At 36.8% G+C, this 21,590-nt stretch overlaps 1 protein-coding gene across 2 annotated transcripts in view; it reads left to right on the top strand.

Annotated features, from left to right (window-relative positions):
* The window catches only part of TOGARAM1 (TOG array regulator of axonemal microtubules 1), an 86,060-nt gene that overhangs the window by 21,739 nt on the left and 42,731 nt on the right, over positions 1-21,590 (top strand). For both annotated transcript variants that reach the window (XM_087422244.1, XM_087422248.1), the window contains exons 3-8: positions 2,778-2,912; positions 8,378-8,671; positions 9,962-10,224; positions 12,495-12,727; positions 15,557-15,657; positions 20,304-20,456. In XM_087422244.1, the coding sequence (XP_087278370.1) occupies positions 2,778-2,912; positions 8,378-8,671; positions 9,962-10,224; positions 12,495-12,727; positions 15,557-15,657; positions 20,304-20,456 (1,179 nt within the window). The remainder of the gene's footprint in view (positions 1-2,777; positions 2,913-8,377; positions 8,672-9,961; positions 10,225-12,494; positions 12,728-15,556; positions 15,658-20,303; positions 20,457-21,590) is intronic.

The following is a 21,590-nucleotide window of genomic DNA, read 5'->3' as shown; positions in this document are numbered from 1 at the left end:
CTGGTGAGCTATTGAATGAACTTTGGCTTTTACTCAGTGAGGAATATTTTGAGGAAAGAAGCAACATCAGTTACCTTATGTTTTCTAGCCTTGTTTTGTTTTGTTTTTGTTTTTTTAATAATTTTATTTATTTACTTAATTTTTCCCCCAAAGCCCCAGTAGATAGTTGTACGTCATAGCTGTACATTCTTCTAGTTGCTGTATGTGGGACGTGGCCTCAGCATGGCCGGAGAAGCGGTGCGTCGGTGCGCACCTGGGATCCAAACCCAGGCCGCTAGCACTGAAGCACGTGCACTTAACCGCTAAGCCATGGAGCCGGCCCTCTTGCCTTGTTTTGGATGTCATGTTTAAAGTAGGCTTAAGGAGGGCGAGGGTGAAAACAGAGAGTCTGTTGTAGAGGCTGGAGTTGATGGAGACTTTCACTGGGTAGCAGGGAATGTCGTGAAAAGTGATTGGATTCTGATTATATGTCAGAGGTGGAGTGGATGTGATTGCTGACGGATTGGGTATACAGTGTGAGAGAGGGAATAGTCAAGAGTGCCCTAAGGGTTTTGGCTAGAGCAACTGGAAAGATGTTTAATTGCTTAAGTAAGTGTTACAGAAAGTAAAAATTATGGTAGTTCAAAGACATGGTCATTGTTGTGGGCCATATCAGTTAGAAAAGTCGTTAAAGAGGAGACAGTACTCAAACTGCATCTTTTGGGGATGTATGTGATACAAGTAGTTAGAGGGAGGTATGAGGAGAGCAAAGGCTTATATTAGGACTGGGCTTGAGATATTCTAGGTGCTGTGTAAAGGCAAGATCCACTTTAAAGATTTTTATTTATTTATTTTTTTCCCTCCAAAGCCCCAGTAGATTGTTGTACGTCATAGTTGCATATCCTTCTAGTTGCTGTATGTGGGACGCGGCCTCAGCATGGCCGGAGAAGCAGTGCGTCGGTGCGCGCCCGGGATCCGAACCCGGGCCGCCAGCAGCGGAGCGCGCGCACTTAACCGCTAAGCCATGGGGCCGGCCCGCAAGATCCACTTTACATGGTCAAAGATAAATTGGGGGCCGGCCCCGTGGCTTAGCGGTTAAGTGCTCACACTTCGCTGCCAGCAGCCCGGGTTTGGATCCCGGGTGCGCACCGACGCACCGCTCCTCTGGCCATGCTGAGGCCGTGTCCCACATACAGCAACTAGAAGGATGTGCAGCTATGACAGACAACTATCTACTGGGACTTTGGGGGGAAAATAAATAAATAAAATCTTAAAAAAAAAAAAAAGATAAATTGGGATTTGGGGAACCCTTGTGTGCTAGGCTCAAAAACTTGGGCTCATACTTATAAGTTATAGGGCCCTAATGGAGATTTTTTTATTAAGGAAAAAAGAAGCTAGAGTGATAAAGTTGTTTACAAATAGAATAGAAAGGAATAATCAGGAAAATATGACAACTGGATGTAAAAGGTGAAGAAGCGGGGGAGTAGAGAAAGATTTCAAGACTTAGCAACCAGGTAATTAGCAAAATGGTAATGTGTCGACAAAACGAAACCAGTTGGGAAGGGAAAATGGTTTATAAGGGAAAGATTGAGTTCGTCATAAGTGTTAACATTTATTTAATATCCAGATGATATCAGTTATTGAAATTTGTTGGCTATGAGTTCAGACACAATATTTAGAGAACATTGTTACCCTAGGAGAATTTATAGACTTTTATGCAGTAAAATTCCCTAATCTTTTCCGACAAAAATGAAAATAATGATTGTGTAGTTTAATGTTTATTTAATAGAGAAAAAGAAATGCAAGAATTTATCCAGTTATGCTCATACCATTCCTTTGGATTTTTATAAAGCTAATGGTTTCTGTACCATTGAGAAGCTCTTACCTAGTTGTACAGATTTTAAATAACTGGAGAATAAGACAAAATATAACCTAATGCTAGATTGGATGATACAAATTGTAATAAGTACCACGGGATTCAGGAAAGGAAAAGATCATAGGTATTGAAGTGGTTTATGAAAACTCCGGGAAAGAGGTTAGACTTGAGCTGGACTTGAAAGAAGGGAAGAGTCTGTGATTAGCAGTGAGGCAAGAGGGACTGTTGCAGGTAGGCAGAAAATACAGCCAAAGCATGGAGGTGAGACTTAGCTGAGAAGACAGCCAGTGCATGAAGGATAGAGGGGCCTGAAATCACAGGGAGAGAATTTAAAAATATCATTTCAGAACTACAAGGGATCAGCTCATTTTATAGATGAATAAACTGAACGCCAGAGAGTCATTATCATCTTCTTTTCTTCAGACTTATTCCCCTGCCCAGGAATAACCTTAATCAGCCACAGGAGAGGGAAAGGGATCTGGGAAGCATGCCTAGATAAGTCTGGAAACCATGTGAACGCTGTGTTATAAATATGTGAGGAAAGGAAGGAGAAGAGTTCTGCAGTAGAACTTTTTGGGTAGAGTGTACACTACAAATACGGGGAAGAGGGAGAAGCCAGGTCTGGAGAAACATTTCATGGTGAGAGAAGGGAGCGTGTAGGGAGAAACTGCCTTTGTGTGTACTTTTTAATATACTTTTCTTTTCTCTGTACTTTACCAGTCTGTCTTCTGTCCTTTACCCCTGCCACTAATCAGATCTGCCAATAGCAAAAGCTTTATCCCTTTCTTGCCTCTCTGGCTCACTGTACATATACTCCTATATTCATTCCCACACAAATGACACCAATATCTGTGAAATTAGATGTATTCATGAAATAAAGTTAACCTTTACTTTTATGTTTTTCTCTTCTTTCCTTGCACAGGCACCACTGGGACTCATCAGACAAATTTTTCTGGGAAATGTGGACAACTTGTATTTTCACAGACATGTGGTAAAACTGGCAGTGTGGATTCTGACTTACAGTACCTGGGGACAACTAATAGTCATCAAGATAAAGGTTTAAATTCCAAATTTATTTGGATACAAATTTTTCGTAACTATTATGTGGGGTTTCCAAATCTAGCGTATATATTATTTTGTGTAATTATACTTATCACAAAAAAAGAAAAGGATGTTGTTATATTTTTAATAACTTTAATATAATTTTTTTGTAAGTGTTACCCTAAAATGTTAGATTTAGTGATCTTAATATAAACATAACTGGTTAAAATTAGAGAGTTTAGAAACTCATGGTGGAGATGAGCATTTTAATACCAAGTAATTGAAAATAACGTTATCCATTAAGGAGTACTGTGTTAGCAGAAGACAATTATTTTCCATAATGGTTTTTAATTTTAAGGCAATTTAGAATTTATTATGTCCCCTGTTAGGAACCGTAACTTCCTGACTAGCTATCGTTTCAGATACCTTATATGTCTATCAGATATAGAAGAAAAGGAAGGGTTTGAGGCTAGCTGTCAGTCATATGAATTTTGGATTTGAAGGAGTTTCTTAAATTTCCATGCTGATTAATAGCTTTATCAGTTATTATTTAGAGATAGGATCAAATCAAATATTTCTAGAGATATTTTAATTTTTGTTGTATATCCTTTACTAAAGTTTTTTGAGTGATAGGGTTGTTCTTTGAGGGATATACTTCTGTCTTTATTTGTTAATGAAAAAGTAATAGTCATTTGAAATTAGTAAAGAAGATTTAGTTAATATAGCACTTATATTTTAGCTACCATTTCCTCTACCCACTCCATAGGGCCACATAACTCCATAAAGTTTTTCTTTGTGGTGTTATTTTTGATAAAAATAGTCTGTCTTTTTTAATGATACAGCTATTTCCTAAATCTTGACTAGATACTTTTGAGACTTGTGATTAGTAGAAGCAGAGAGGATTCTCTGTGTTGCTCACCCTGTTCCTGTTCAGGATATCCCTGAATGATTACATTACCTTGAAGACACCTCCACTCTCAGTGCTTAGTCAGATCTTCATAGCGACTCTGGTTTTCTATAACCTCTCAGAATACCTATTAGAGCAACTACTAAAGGGATACTATGTTCTTCTAAAGTCAGGATTTAACTTAATACTAGGCTATACATTAAAAAATCTGCCAGGACCGCCACCATCTCAACTAACATTCTCCATGAGATTTCTGAAGGACTGGGGTATGGATGCCAGATGCCCAACCATCTAGAAGTTCCCATCCCAATTTTAAATGTTGCAGTGATCCACACCGAATGCTAGAAATGTTGGTATATTTTGTTGCATTCCATTGGTTCTATTTATATGCATAAAAAGATCTGATGTTTGATTTCTTTCAAGAAATATTTTTAAATCTCTTAATAAAAGGAATATATAATGAGACACTGACATGAAAGCATCAGTATGTATTAACAGAGCACTATAATTGAAATCAGGAAAGTGAAAAGTTTTCATTCTGAATGTTAATTTGTGACCTCTTAAGTCTCCTATAGTCCCTTTTCCACCCAAATAAGATTTAGCTAGAAGTAGAGGTCCTAAGCATGTCAGATGTGAATTAAAAATAGATGATATGTAATATATATAGTCGTTTAAGTCTTCAGAAGAGTGTTATTTGTTAGTATACATAGCTAGGTCTTTTGTCATGGAAAGTCTTCCAAAAAATATTAAAGGAAAATTTAAGGGAACCCCTTAAAGTTACAAATGGACTTTTATATTAGTTGAGGAGTAAAAAGAAAAGATCAATGAAAGGCAAGAAAAAATAATAGAAAAAAATAAAGAAAAACAATAAGTAGAAAGCACAAAATAAGACAGTAGAATTAAAACCAAATATATATCAGTAGTTACCATAAATATAATGGACAGAACTTACCATTTAAATAGCAGAGATGATCAGATTTTATTTTACTTATTAAAATTGAAATGCTGTTTTTAAGAGCCACACCTAAAACACATCAAAATAGAATGGGAGAAAGTAAAACATGGAAAAGATACACTAGGTGAACACTCAAAGAAAGCAGAATAGCAAAAATATTGATGTTAGGGAAAATGTGCACACTAAAGCTTAAAACATTGTTAGGGCTAAAGAGGGTCATTATAGTGAAAAAAGAACAATTCACTAAGAAGATAACACTTTTCTAAAATGTGTGTGTGTATATATATGTATGTGGATATATATGTAATTTGATAAAATTACAAGAATAAAATAAATCTATACATGCTGGTAGAAAATTTTAATAGGAAAAAGAAGTTTTGGATTAGATGATATAGAATATTTGAACAACACAATTAATCAGCTTGTAAAAGTTGTCTCAATTAGAAATCGAAAATCCGGATAGACCTGTAATCATTAAAGGAATTTTATTTAGAAATTTTACCCACAAAAACAAACCAACAATAGCTCCTAGGCCCTGATGGTTTTCTTAGTATTCTGTCAAACCTTCAAGAAAGAGGTAAATTCCATCGTATTAAGAAAAGAAAGAATAAAAAGAATTAAGAGGTTAATTATTATTTGAAAGAATTAAGAAAGAAAGAAGTCTCCTTATTTCATTTAATGAAGTGAGAATAACCTTAATATCATGACCAGATAAGGTCAGTGAGTAAAGGAAATGAATGATAATCCAGTCTCACTTTTGTGAAACCAAGTACAGCAATGGGTTTTTAACATTTGTATTTTGTGTATTACGTCTAAGTAGGAGTTTTCCAGAAAAACCTATAGTTTAAGCTTATCACAGATGGAAGGAGGAAAACCACATAATTGTGTCAATAGATGCCGTAAAAGCATTTGATAAAAATTCAACATTTATGCATTATAAACTCATAAACTTAAGAATAACTTTCTAACCCTGATTAATGATATCTGTTAAGACCTATAGCAAATGTATTTAGTGGTAAAATATTAGAATTCACTTTAAAGTCAAGAATAGGACAAAAATGCTCACTATTAACACTGCTGTTGAGCATTTAATTTACTAATTCCTCTAATATTTATTGAGAACCAGGCACTGTCCTAGAATCTGAAGATCAAAATCTGGTAGGGGAGAAGTAAACCATGAATGAACAATAAGAACGGAAATAAGTGCTGTGAAGAAAAACAGGCAGAGTGAGTGGACAGAATGTGACAGGGAAAGCTTCTCTGAAGTGATAACATTTAAGCAAACCTGAGTGAAGTGAGGGAGTGAGCCACATGGATATCTGGAGAAAGCACATTACAGGCAGAGACAACAACAAGTACAAATGCTCCAGCGTAGGACCATGTTTGACTTGCTGGAGGAATAGCAAGAAGGTCAGTGGAATGAGTGAGGGGAGAACAATTACAGGAGATAACCTGTGGCCTTGTGGGGCGTGGTAAGGATTTGGGATTTTATTCTGAGTGGGATGGCAAGTCAATGGAGGTGTAGTCCATATGGTCCATGGAAATCAAATAGTGTGATCTGACTGCCTTTTAAAAGGATCAGAGCTGCTGTGTAGAGAATAGGCTTGGCAGGAGTGGGGGCAGAGTGCAAAGCAAACCAGTTAGAGGTTATGGCAGTAGGAAAGGTGAGAGGCGATATGACTTGTGTTAGAGAGGATACTAATACGAGTATCCATATTAGTATCAGTATCAGTATCATAATTCCAATTATGGAATTGGATGGAAGTGATGAGAAATAGTTGGATTCTGAAATACAGTTTGTAAATATAGATAATTTTATTTTATCCTGTATACTAAAGTAATACTAATAAGCCATTTATTCTGTATTCACCTAAGTTTTCAGACTTAGTGATCACTCTGTATTGCTAACATAGAGCCAGCAAGATTTGCTAATGGATTAGATGTGAAGTTTGAGAGAAGAGAGGAGTCAAGGGTGAGTCCAGTGTTGTTGGCCTGAGCAACTTGAAGGGTAGAGCTGCTGTGTATGCAGAACAGGAAGGTTAGGAGAAGAGCAGTTTGACTGGGAAATCAGGAGTTTTATTTTGGACATGTTAAGTTGGGAACGCCTGTCTATTTAGAGAAGATGTTGAGTAGCATTGTGATGTTGAGTCTGGAGTTTAAGGAAAAAAATCAGTGCTAAAAATTAGGGAGTCAATGTACTCTCTATCTAGGGAGGGCCTAGTTCAAAATTAAAAGTATAAAATTTGAAGAGGAAGAAACAAAAATTGTCATTATTCCCAGATAAAACATAGTACAATGTAGTGGTTAAGAGCACAGGTTTGTGGGGCGGCCCAATGGTGTAGTAGTTAAGTTCACACCCTCCGCTTTGATGGCCCGGGGCTCTCGGGTTTGGATCCTACATGAAGACACCGCTCATCAAGCCATGCTGCGACGGTGTCCCACATACAAAATAGAGGGAGACTGGCACAGGTGTTAGCTCAGGGACAATCTTCCTTAAGGAAAAAGAGGAAGATTGGCAACAGATGTTAGCTCAGCACCAATCTTCCTCACCAAAAAAATAAAATGAAAACAGCTATAAAAGATATTTAAAGAAAGAGCACAGGCTTGGGAACCATAGTACCTGGGTTTGTATCCCAGCTTTATAATTTCCTAGTCAATTTACATATCCCTCTTTACTTTTTTTTTAATCTGTAAATCGAGGAACAGTACCTACCCACAGGGTTATTGTGAAGATTGAATTGGTTATACACATGAAGTGCTTAGAACACCACCTGGCACATAGTTGGTGCTCAATCAGCTCATCACTGTCTCATCACAGTCACCATCATTATCATCATTACCATTATCATATTATCTACATAGGAAGTCTAAAAGGATATACAAAACGCTATTAAAATTTTAAATAATTTAGCAAAGTTGCCAGCTACAAAACCAGAATGTAGAAGTCAATAAAGTTCCGAGATACCAGCAACCTTTAGAAAATGTAGTTTTTAATAAAGAAATTACAGTGTCAACAGAATTTGTATCTGGAAATCTAAGAAAAGATTTGTGTACCTTTTATTATGAAAGCTAAAATATACTTTTTTGAGAGACATAAAAGAAGACCTAAATAAATTAAAGGAGATCCTGTATTTTTAAACAGGGACACTCAATATCAGGCAGTTATTCCTAGATTAATCCTTAAATTCAATGTCATTCCAATCAAAATCCCACCAGAGTCTTTTATGAAACCTGACAGGCATATCCTGAAATACATACAAAAGAATGGAAGGCCAGGAATGGCCAAGATAATTCTAAAGAAGATCAAAATGGAAGGACACTCATCCTATCAGTGCAATGATAAATAAAATGTTGTACTACCAGTGCAGGGATAGACAACATAGACTAATGGAACCAATAGGGAACACCTAAGAAGAGACCCAAATATATATGTGGGAGCTTTGTAGAGGAAAGGGAAAGGATGGGCGGTTTAAAAAATGGCACTGGAAAAGAGTGAAATTCATACTGTACAAAAGATAAACGCCAGATCGGATAAAAACCTGCATGTGAAAAGCAAAAAAACTTTAAACTCCTAGAAGATGTGTGTACATAAATGACATATTCTCTTGTTTTGTTACAGTGTATGCTAGCCTAAATTTTGGCAGTAAGACACAGCCGACGCTTGGTAGTCAAACAGAACGTACTTCATCATACTCTGGTCCAAATCTAAGTCCAGGAGCCTTCATGCTTCCATCCTATCCTCTCTCATCACCTCGAACTAGTCCAAAGCACACATCTCTTACCGTATCTCCAAAGAAATCTCGAGATAATTCTGTTAATTTCTCAAATTCCTGGCCTCTTAAAAGCTTTGAAGGACTATCAAAGCCAAGTCCGCAGAGAAAGCTTGTCAGCCCAAAATCATCTGACCCTACAGGTAGTAACGATGGTAAAAATTAATACTTTGTTAAATTTATTTGTATATTTAAATTATTACTTTGGAGTTAGGGTTGTTTGATCTTTAAAAGCTGGTAAATTGCATTTTATTTCTCTGAATTGGTAAATAGCTGGGAAGGTATTTAACAGTGTATTAAATAGATCAAATGTGTAATATAAAATTCAATTGAAATTGTCATTTCTGTCTTTTTTTTTTTTACAATTTTATTTATTTATTTTTCCCCCAAAGCCCCAGTAGATAGTTGTATGTCATAGTTGCACATCCTTCTAGTTGCTATATGTGGGACGTGGCCTCAGCATGGCCGGAGAAGCGGTGCGTCGGTGCACAACCAGGATCCAAACCTGGGCCACCAGTAGTGGAGCGCGCGCACTTAACCGCTAAGCCACGGGGCTGGCCCTGTCATTTCTGTCTTATATTGCCACTTCAAAGTCCTTTTTCGGAACTAGGCAAATAATGCTGTATAACAGACATGAATATGAACAGCCTGAGAGCCTACTAACAAATGTTTATGTAAAATTATTTTGAAGGGTCTTTTATTATTTGTTATAGACTAAAATATTCTTAACAATAGCCCACTCCAAAATCATGAAATTAGCATATAAGTTTATTCAAGAAAGAGCCCGTCTCAAAATAAAAAGCCTGTTAAAGGTGACCCCTATATCCCACGTACTTTCTTATCCCCAGCCTCTGAGGTCAGATGTTCCACCTTTACATTGCCCCGCAACACCAATGTTCCAGGTGATAGCCATAAGGTCAGTTTATTGTATAGTACAGTCAGTTTTATCACTTTCTCGCACTGAACCTTCATTCCCTTCTATTAATTTCTTTCTATGTTTGTCTGTCCCACAAGATCTAATATTGTATTGAAAGCTGAGACCTTATTCAGTTTGTTCTCCCCAGTGTCCAATATTACTGCTTTGCATATAGTAGTCGTTCAAATGTTGCTTACGTAATGAAATCAAGCCAGAAAAGCAGCCTTTGTAGCTTATTATGGACTTTACCATACAAATATTAGTCATGATAATGTGTATGAAGATAGCAATTTAACTTGGTATGTAATATTTTTATTTAATATGAAAGAATTTCCAGTGGCTCGTTGTTATATTTAGGGAACACTAATACTTTTATCTCATTTTAAATAATAATCTTTGTTTCTAATAAAAGATAATGTGCTTTTTAATTTAAAAACACTATATTCCAAACGCTTGTGATTATAACTCTCACTTCTCTGAAATTAAAAAAAAAGTAAAATATGTATTTTCCATGCAGGAAAAGATTCTCAAGAAAAACCTTCTCCAGTTCAACTTACACCTGCCTTGGTGAGATCACCATCTTCCCGACGAGGCCTGAATGGGACCAAGCCTGTCCCTCCTATTCCCAGGGGAATCAGCCTTCTGCCTGATAAGGCGGATTTAAGCACAGTGGGACCCAAAAAGAAAGACCCTGATGATATTTGGAAGAGTGAAAATGATAGTCTTAAAATTGATCTTTCAGAATTAAATATCAAGGATAAAGATTTGGATCAAGAAGAGGTTAGAACCAAATACCATTGTTAATAATTTTAAAATGCTTGTGATTTTCTGTAGTATAATAGTTGTTATTGAAGGAAAAATCAAGTACTTTTTATCCCATAACATGTTTTCTTATACAAATATTTCATGTTCATTATAGAAAATGTGGAAACTATAGTGAAGTATTAGGAAGAAACTTCATCACACCAAATCCCACTACCTAGAATAATTTACCATTGACACTCTAATATGTTTCCTTCCTGTATTTCTTCAATGCATATATTATTCCTTTTTAAGTTAAAAGTATGTGTAATATAGCAATATACCCAGGCACTAACCCCTCCCAAATGAACAATTTGTCATATTTGTTTCCTATTTTTAAAATAAATGAAACATAATATAGTTCCCTCTCCAATCTAGTCCTCTCCCTCCTTCACCAGAGGCAACCATTATCACCATGAATTCATATTTTATGTATTTTTATACTTTTTATACTAATATATTAATATTTTGGTATGTTTATATTGTATTTATATAATTGATTTTGGCTCATGTCTAGTTCTTGCTATTGCAAACAGTGCTGCAGTGAACATTCGTGAGCATGTCCCTTGTGTATACGTGCAAGTGTATTTCTCTTTATGAAATTGAGATCATGTTGTAAACTCATCTTTGAATCCCAGGTCACTCCATTAATACTATAAAAATGTATTGGCAATATAACTCTACATACTAATGATGTCAGAGAAGGAATGTGGTTGTTATATTAGTTTGGATCCAGAGCCCTATTTTCATAAATGCTTCCTTTTTATCCTATCAGTCTGCTTGACCTCAGATTTAAAAAAGTTACATTAAATATGGAAACTGAAACACTTGATGATATTCTGTGGCCTTATTTTAGCCTATTTTTAAGATGTAACCATCGTACTGATAGTTTACTCAATAAAATAAAGTTAATATTAATGCATATTCATTTTAAAAATATTTCTTTAATGTTAAGCATGTGTAAAACTAAATTATAAAATACCAAAATTGGTTCTTAATGAATTAATTAGTCATTCCAACTTCTAACTGCTTGTAAAAGCTTTCCTTTATTTATTTATTTTGTGAGGAGATCAGCCCTGTGCTAACATCCACCAATCCTCCTGTTTTTTTCTGCTGAGGAAGACTGGCCCTGGGCTAACATCCGTGCCCATCTTCCTTTACTTTATATGGGACGCCACCACAACATGGCTCGCCAAGCAGTGCGTCGGTGCACGCCCAGGATCCGAACTGGCGAACCCCTGGCCGCCACAGCGGAGCATGCGCACTTAACTGCTTGCGCCACCAGGCCGGCCCATAAAAGCTTTCCTTGTTTTTCTCCCTCAATTGTACTTCAGTGGTACTTGGAAGAGAATTTATTTAAAGGGAAGAAACTTATAGAAGAGGCATTTTCCTACGTAACTCATAAATTTCATCTGATCGTACATATTTTTGCATTGTTTTTATAACTTAAAAGTAGCCCTTTTTCTTTTAATGGATAATTGAAAAGGTAATTTCTTCTATATAATTATTGGTAAATGTAAGAGAACACTAATGTTTTTAGATATTCAACCTTCCAAGGATTTACTAGAGAAGTGACCATACTATTCAATTAAGCATTATAATTGTTATAATCAAAATGTAGACAAAACACAGCTTATGTATGTTTCTGTGTTCCTTAATTTGTTCACGGGTTCTATTCCCAACCTTAATATATTAGTTTGTAATAACGATTTCTACTCTGCATTTCTAGAAATACTTGGCTTCAGAAGTCACATACAGTGATCTGTTATTCTCTGAACTCTAACACTGGCAAGCTTGATGTAAACTTCAAATTTGAGAAAACTGATTACTTTCTATTAACTTTCTCATAGAACTGCTAAGTAGCCACATCAGCACACCAGTGACCTAAGATTAGCTGGACCTCTGTGACTCAACTCTGCTGTCTACCATGTGATTCAATGATTCGCTTATTAATTGAATGATTACAATAGATTATTCGTGCCCAGTGCTGTAAATACCGTGGTGAATAATAGCTTTAGATCCTTCCTTTTAGGATCTAGGCTTACAACCTAGAAGTTTGTTTATAATCCGTTATAATACCTAACGGATGAAATCTGTATTTATGCTATGTCCAGACATGTTAACATCCATCTTGTTAGTTCTAGATTGGAAAGTGGCTAGCTAGATATAGTTAATGGAGTTTAAAATCTAAGGATAACTTTTACTAATATAATTATCTTGTAAAGTTAATTGTTTTTATTTTTTCTTAGATGCAGAGCTCTCTCAGGTCCCTTCGTAATAGTGCAGCTAAGAAAAGAGCAAAGCTGAGTGGCAGTACTTCTGATCTTGAAAGCCCTGATTCTGCGATTAAGCTCGACTTGACTATGGACTCCCTGTCTCGATCTTCCTCTCCAAACGTCAGCTCCTACAGTGAAAGTGGAGTTTACAGCCAAGAATCACTGACTTCTTCTCTGTCTACAGCTCCCCAGGGGAAGAGAATAATGTATTTTATTTTTTGACATGTTAAATGAGTGCTAATCTGTAATTTGTGGTCTGAAGCACTAATATCATATTTGAAAAAAACTTTCATTAAATTTTTAGTTTTTAAAATGTTGAAATATGTTTATAAGACAACAGAAAAGTTTACAGATATTACCTTGCTTGGCTTTGCTTTGGAGTGGGGCCGGAGAGAGAGAACAGGGTCCCAGCTGGAACCTAGAGAGAGCACGGCCCCAGCTGGAACGTAGAGCACCTAAATTAATGTAAACCCCATTCCCAAAGCCCGGGTTGTTCTTCTGCCTGCCTAAGATTTATCCTATTCCTTGTTCTTTAGCCCTTTTCTGGATCATTGACTCTTGAGGTTGACCTATAGCTGATATTACTGCTTTCATTTAAAACTCGGCATCGATTTCCTCTAACTTACGGGTAAACTCCACCCAGCCGTTACCCAACTGTTGTATTTTGTTATTCTGTTATTGTGTAGAAGCTTAGGGCTCCATGCCGTGGCTTTCGCAGCCCTCTGAGGAGTCTCCGTACAGCAGTAGTGCTGGAACTAGAGTCCTGGCCACCCCACACTGACAGAGAATGATGTGCCAGTATAGCAGTTTGACTAACTTTTCCAGATTACCTGAGTAACCTCTAAGTCTTAAACAGTGTTCTCACCTTGATTTCTGAGCGTTTCTGTGACCCTATTCTAGGATTTGGGGGACTCCCTTCCCTCTACTTTAGACAAAAACCTAAGAGTAGAATTGCTAGGTCATAGGGGGAGGTGTACATTTAATTGCTAGGTCATAGGGGAGATGTACATTTAACTTTTTATTTTTTTATTTTATTTTTTTTAAAGATTTTATTTATTTATTTTTCCCTCCAAAGCCCCAGTAGATAGTTGTATGTCATAGCTGCACATCCTTCTAGTTGCTGTATGTGGGACGCGGCCTCAGCATGGCCGGAGAAGCGGTGCGTCGGTGCACGCCCGGGATCCGAACCCGGGCCGCCAGCAGTGGAGTGCACGCACTTAACCGCTAAGCCACGGGGCCGGCCCAATTTAACTTTTTTAAATAACTGCTAAACAGTTCCCCAAGATGCTTGTGCAATTTTACCACCCCCACCGGCGATGTATGTGAGTTCCAGTTGTTTCACATCCTGATTAACATTTGCTGTTGTCAGTCTTTTTAATTTTACTTTCCTTTGCTTTTATTCTGAACCATGTTTATATATAGCTATTAGAAGTAAATATTTAAAATTAAATTAAATTATTTTCATGTCCGTGAACTGGAACCTCTAACAATGTGGGTAAATAGAGATTGCATAATCAAAGGAGAGATGGTGTTCTATTAACTTCAGTGAAAAAGGGTGTTTTGTTTCAGCAGTTCATAGAATTAAACTGAATTTTTGTGTCCCATTGTGAGAAATTTGTCTCATCCCATGATCTCCTTTTCATTTTTAACTTAAATAGCAACTTATTTTACAGTTGGAAATTTTTTGTTACTGAAACTTCCTTTGTTGTAATTACCTAGGTAGAGTAATGCAATTGGAATGGCTATATGGGCTGATGAAGTAACTATGTTTACATTAGGTTACCAGACATTTCAAATATATATATTTATGTTTTAGACCTAGAGTCCTTCCCTTATCTTCTGTGAATGTGAAATTTTTTTTAAAGATTTTATTTATTTATTTTTTTCCCCCCAAAGCCCCAGTAGATTGTTGTATGTCATAGCTGCACATCCTTCCAGCCGCTGTATGTGGGATGCGGCCTCAGCATGGCCGGAGAAGCGGTGCATCGGTGCGCGCCCGGGATCCAAACCCCGGGCCTCCAGTAGCAGAGTGCGCGCAATTAACCGCTAAGCCACAAGGCCGGCCCTGTGAAATTTTATCTTATATTCTCCTACAGTTACAAGGTCCTATAAGTAATTTGGAACCCAGTTGGGAAGAAAAATTCATTTTATATTATAACACTTAGAATTCACTATTCTCTTTATTGTTTGATGCAGTTATTCTCTTCAGATGTTGAGCTCTGTGAGAAGGGAGTTCAGTGTATCCTCATTTATGGACTGAATTTCCGCATTTAAGTGGAATGGCTTTAGGGCAATTCTTCTCAACCAGCTTGCATCCCGCCTTAAGAATCATGGCCAAAGGAAGCCACTGCTGTCTCATGCAGGCCTTTCACCCTTAAGTGGGTTGAGGAGGAAGATTGTTGAGAATCACTCTTCTAGAATTATTTCCTTTCGTCCAAGTCAAATACACTAGGTATAAATGTAAATAGACAATCATCTATTCTAGAGAAATTACTCTTTTAAAATATTGAACATTGATTTCTCACTAAAGCCACTATACTAAGAATTGTACTCCTTTGTAAAGTCTCTTCTTCATAATTCCCATCACTGACTTATTGACATTACCACAGTTACTGATTTCAAACAGTTCCCTTGCATTCAGATTTAACGTTCTTCAGTTTGCTTTCTTTGTGAAACAAGGCCTGTAGGGTTTATAATGTCAGGAAAGTGCAGCAAAGAGTAGTCCAAGAAGAAAGCGGCATTTGCGAAACTCACTTGTTGCTAATCTATTTGTAATATGTTCAGTCTCTATTTGATTATTATATATGAGAGTAGATAGTATATTAGATAATTGAGTCATTTGGTTTAGTTTTGGAATGGACTCTCTTTGGATCAGTTCTTTTTGACGCAATGGAAGATTATAAGGTACAAATTGGAGAGTCTTCGTTTCCTTTGACAATCCTCTAGTGAATAATTAAGAATTGACCATAAGTTATAAGAGTGTTGAACAGCTCTAGATCTTAAATGTTTATTGAAGTTACTTTGTTTCATTGTAGGTCAGACATATTTCCAACATTTGGATCAAAACCTTGTCCAACAAGACTTTCTTCTGCAAAGAATAAAAGCCCTCAGATAGCTGAACAGAGCACCCGTGCAGGTATTCTGTGACTGTTTTATAAATATGATTTACAGAAAGTGTGATTTTTAAATGATGTCAAAAATAATAATGAATGCATTTCAGATTTAGAATTTTTATAGTTATGATTAAGACTAATCCTCGGGCCGGCCCCGTGGCTTAGCGGTTAAGTGCGCGCACTCCGCTACTGGCGGCCCGGGTTCAGATCTGGGGCACACACCGATGCACCGCTTCTCCGGCCATGCTGAGGCCGCGTCCCATATACAGCAACTAGAAGGATGTGCAACTATGACGTACAACTATCTACTGGGGCTTTGGGGGGGAAGAAAAAAAAGGAGGAGGATTGGCAACAGATGTTAGCTCAGAGGCGGTCTTCCTCAGTAAAATGAGGAGGATTAGCATGGATGTTAGCTCAGGGCTGATCTTCCTCACAAAAAAAAAAAAAAAAGACTAATCCTCTTTTTAACTCCTTAAAAGGCCATTTTGGCAAGAATAAATATACTACTATTCTTGGAAGAAGTATTTACCCAAATAATTGATCCCCCTGTAAGCCCACAGGTATACCTGTGCTGGGCTCCCTCATCCAGACATTTTGATTTCATTGATATGGAGTGCAACCTGGGCATCAGAGTGTTGAAAGCTCTCCAGGTGGTTCTAATAGCACAGTTCAGGAACCGCTGGGCATCACAAAAGACAATTTCTTTTAAAAACAATATTTAGGGGCCGGCCCCATGGCTTAGCGGTTAAGTGCGTGAGCTCCGCTACTGGTGGCCTGGGTTCACATCCCGGGCGTGCACTGACGCACCGCTTCTCTGGCCATGCTGAGGCTGCGTCCCACATACAGCAACTAGAAGGATATGCAACTATGTAATACAACTATCCACTGGGGCTTTGGGGAGAAAAAGGGAAAAACAGGAGGAGGATTGGCAATAGATGTTAGCTCAGGGCTGATCTTCCTCACCAAAAAAAAAAAAAAAAAAAAGAACAATATTTAACTAGTAGTTAAGTTCATGTGTATCTTGTCTTAAGAATTTTGTGAACTAACCTGGAAGTCTCTGTAACATCACTTTTCAGAAAATATTAGTTATTAGTAATCAATTAGAAAAATGTTTGGATCCTGATCTATTTAGGATGGGAACTGCATGCGATTCTTCTTTATGATTGGTAAAACTGTATTGAATTATGAATGCCATGTAACAAATTGGGATGTGATATTTGTTTTCACATGATCTCAGTGTAAAAGTCCTAATAACTTTAAGGCTACTTTACCTTACATAATAATTACCTTCCTAAAAAGCTGTGTATGTATCTAATCATTTGCTAAGATTTTTCATTTCTTGCTCCTAAATATGTCTTAATTTCATCTCCTCTTTTTAGTCCCACTATCACTCTTACTCTTACCTTCTTAGCCTCCTAAGATTTATCTCCGGCTTTAGTCTCATTCACTTACGGTCCATTCCCCACGATGCCAATCTGACTATATTCCCCAGCCCGAATTTATTCAGGGCATTTTTCCATGATCTGGCCCCTGCCTACCTCTCCAGCCTCATTTTTAACTTCCCTCCAGTTAAGTCAGACCACCTTCAGCACGATTTCCTGTCTCTTTGCAGTTGCACTTACTGTTTCTTCTGGATGAAATCTGGAATCCACGCCACACCCCGTTCAGCTGTGTAAACAGCTCAGTTGCTTTCTCTGAGAAGCCTTCCCTAATTCACAAGCAAAATTATTACCTCTTTTATGATATCATTACATTTTGCACTGATATTTTTATGGTGGTTGCAATTATTTTACTTTTTTGGACTCTCTGATTCTTGATCCCCAGAGATGGCTTAGCTCTGATTACCTACCAAGTGTCTGTCATAATCATGAATGTCTGACTCAACCACGTGTGCCTGGTATACTGGCTTGCACAAAGCTAGTGTTCAACAAAGAGGTAGTTACTCTACTGGGCACAGGAAGACAGTGTGTATGTGCTTTGGAGTCTGAAAGACCCCAGCTGGAATCCTAGTTTAATATTTAATAACCATATTCATGAGCTGTGCAAGTTACTTAACTGCTTTGACACTCAGTTCCCTCATCTGGTAATGTAAACTTTGAGGAGGGTAGTGAAGATTTAAGGACAACATATATAAAGCACCTAGTGCATAGTGGGCACTTGGTAAGTATTTGTTCCCTCGAAGGGGAAGACACAAAGAGGTATAATACATAAACTTATTCTTTAATCCTTTTTTAAGGCTAATCATCCTAGTAAATTATTTGTAACTTTAAAAACATTTATATAAGTTTGAAGAAACTTATTATTGCTAGGTTGTATCTAGTTTATAAAAATGGAGCCCTCTTTTGGAAGAATATCTTTGGAATTAGAAAAGAATAGATTTAGAAAACCTAGATTTGAGTTTCCCCCTGACCCTAGTTGTATGACCTCGTGAGTCATTTAAGTTTTAGTAGAGTGATAGGTCTTATAACTTTTATATGCAATATTTAATGTTTCCCAAACTTGCCTAATCCTAGTAATCACCAGGGATGCATGTAACATAGATTCTGGGCCTCACCTCATACCTAATGAATCAGTCTTCAGGGTTAGAAATATATATTTTTAACAAGTAACTTAGGTATTTCTAGGATCAAGTTTTGGAAACACTATTATTGAATTCACTGTAAGATATTCTTGGTTAAATTTAATGTGCTTTCAAAATGTAAAGTTGCTAATGGTTTAGGATTTTACAAACTTGGGTTTATATTTTTTGTTTATGTGGGATAAGGTTTGTTTTCTTTTTAGTAAGCAAATGATTCCTACAAGTTTGTCATTTAATTGGTAAAACATAAAAATGATAACGCTCAGAATAAAGACTATCTGAAGACAAAAGCAAACAAAATTATGTAAAAACTGTAAATTCAATCTGTCTTTACAACAGCATTTTCAATAAATATTTCCACATATATTCTACCAATACCTATTACAGCACATTGTGCTAATTTCCTGAATGATGTTAAAGTTTTTTCCTGTAGCCTTAGATTAGTATCACCTATTAAGAGAAAGCATTTTTGGGACCGGCCCGGTGGCATAGTGGTTAAGTACGCGCGCTCCACTTCAGCAGCCCAGGGTTTGCGAGTTCAGATCCCGGGCACACACGGACGCACCATGTGTCAAGCCATGCTGTGGCAGCATCCCATATAAAGTAGAGGAAAATGGGCACGGATGTTAGCCCAGGGCCAATCTTCCTCAGCAAAAAGAGGAGGATTGGCATTGGATGTTAGCTCAGGGCTAATCTTCCTCACACACACACACAAAAAAAAGAGAGAAAGCATTTTCACCCAAGGCCAGTATCTTTATGAGGCTTACTTATGAATTAACTATCAAAACTGAGAAGAATCAGGGCCAGCCCCGGTGGCCTAGTGGTTAAGTTCGGTGTGCTCTGCTTTGGTGGCCCAGGTTCGGTTCCTGGACGTAGACCTGCACTACTCGTCTGTCAGTGCCCATGCTGTGGCGGTGACCCACATACAAAATAGAAGAAGATTGGCAACAGATGTTAGCTCGGGGCAAATCTTCCTCAGCAAATAAAAAAAGAAGAAGAAGAACCTAGAAAGATATCCATATTACTCCCAGAAGTTCTCTATCATTTAACATCAGATATCTTTTGAGTCTTTCTCTATGAACTGACTATAGTGCCCTTGACTCTACAGTCGTCTCTAGCCCAGCTGCCACCAGCCACTTCCTCTCCCCACCATCCCATTTTTATTAAAATACCCACAACAATATTAAAAACAAATTCTATTTTATTGTTACTACTTAATTGTTTATATAGGAACTATATATAAAAATGGATGGTGACTCAAATATGTAGGATTTTCCATTTTGTAGACATTTTATGGTTTTAACAGCTGCAAATTATTAGTGTACGTATTAGTATAGGGTGGTCAGTTTAGAGTAAAAAGGAAGGCTACATTAGGATTTTGATTTGTTTTATTTTTAATTAGGAATATAAGATTTGGGTCTTTACAATGTGCTAGGCACTGTGCTAAGCCCTTTACATGTGTTTTCTTCATTGAATCCTCACAGCAGTTCTGGAAGAGGTACTGCTGTTATCCCCAGTCTACACTAAGCTGAAGTGCTGTGCCCAGATTCTGTCAGCGGTTTAAGTGGCAGTGCTGTGATTTAAAGCCAGGAAGCCTGATTCCAGATTCTGAGCTCTTAGTTGCTATGTAGTTCACTGTCTCACCAGCCAGGCCAGTAGAGCCCCATTACACAAGAGTGGGAGAAAAGAGAGAAATGGAGAATATAGGCATCTCTCAGGGCACAGTTTAGAAATTCTAGATTTTTAAATTTTTCTTTTTTGCTATAAAGTTTAACATATTTTAAGAATATATATATTTGATTATCTCTTTCAAACACTGAAAGTTGTATTTCATTGTAATTTTAAAGCTACTTTACAAAATGTAGTATAGCTTATAATAAATGTTATCTGCTAATATAGTAAAAAAATTACAAAATTTAAAATAAGACAGAACTTGTAAAATTACTATAATGTTATAATTTCTAATATTATGTTACCAACCTTTTTAAAAGGCTAGAAGGCAAGATAGATTTAGAGGGGCTATGATATCTACCTATCTATAATATTACCTAAATCATTCAAATAAATATTTTTATGTATTTTATTTTATAGGGATTACACCATCCAATGTAAGGATAATTGGTCAACGTATGAGCTATGGGTTTGGATGTGGTGATTTTGAAGATGATAGGTCACAGGACGTTTCACCTAGTGTTCTAAAAATACAAAATAAGGAACACCCAAGACATTCTAAGCATACAAAAGGTTAGTAAATTTCATGACAAATTAATTTTTAAGATTGAATGTCTCTAAATCAGAATCCTCCCTGAGCATGCCAATAAAGAAAAATTAACTGAGATTTCTCGGTTTTGAGATTTTTCTTCTTACCCTGCTGATATGTTGTTGCTTAAATAATTTTGCCAAGTAAGAGAACACACAGGTTCCTGTATTGGTGTATGGGCTTGCCTGAGGGGCCAGTTCAGGGAATTGACTGCCCAAGAGGTTAAAACCAGGGAATCCCTACTGACCTCTACCCCTGCAGGATACACACACGCGCACACATACATTTTTCACGAGACCTTTTACCACTACAATGGGGTGGAGAAATCATGTGAGTAAGTGACTGCCAGATGCCTAATTAGATTGTGACCATGGAGTAAATCTGTGGAAACAGGAATATAATTTCCCTGTAGTAGAACCTAGGAAGGCTTCTTTGTTTTATTACTAACCATCGTGAACAATTTACATCTTTTTTTTTTTTTTTTTAACTTAGTAGTAAATTGCACCTCTGTGACTGCTCTGTCCATTTTTCAGAGATCCTATTACAGCTACGTTTTTAAAAGTGTCCCTTAGGGTAAAGAGGAAGTGATTTTGAAGGGTATAAATACTTAAATGGAGTAATTAGAAGTCACCTGTTTTGAAGCATTGTAATCTACCAGTAAGTGTAAGGAGCTGTCATTTTTTTGTGTGTAGCAACTTTGGTTGTAACAGGGTCAACTTGTGTTATTTCTGATCATCTTAAGTCATATATGTGCGGGCAATCAGACATTTTAGGACATGTATAATTTTTTGTGGAAATAACTCAAATTGAGTAAGAGGGAACTTAGATTAGAAACTTTTTCTTTTTTTTCCTGAATTTCTTAAAATTTAATCCATGATGTAATTCAGTATCTGTTCCTTGTGGAAGAGATCAGTTGTCCATTGCTTTTACAAAAGAGAATCACAGAGTTTTTTCATATTTACTTCCATATTTTATTTCTCATGTAAAGAAAATCAAATACAAAAATATTTTTCTTCCTAAAAGTAATTCATACCCTAACATACAATGTTTTAATTTTCTTTTTTTTTAATTGTTTGGAAATAATTGCTGAATATGTTCATTCCCTCCTAGTGGCATCG

This window comes from Ceratotherium simum, chromosome 3, assembly GCF_057802395.1.
Source record: "Ceratotherium simum simum isolate JZ-2026a chromosome 3, ASM5780239v1, whole genome shotgun sequence".
Classification (NCBI taxonomy): Eukaryota; Metazoa; Chordata; class Mammalia; order Perissodactyla; family Rhinocerotidae; genus Ceratotherium; species Ceratotherium simum.
This window is presented reverse-complemented; position numbering and strand designations above follow the sequence as displayed.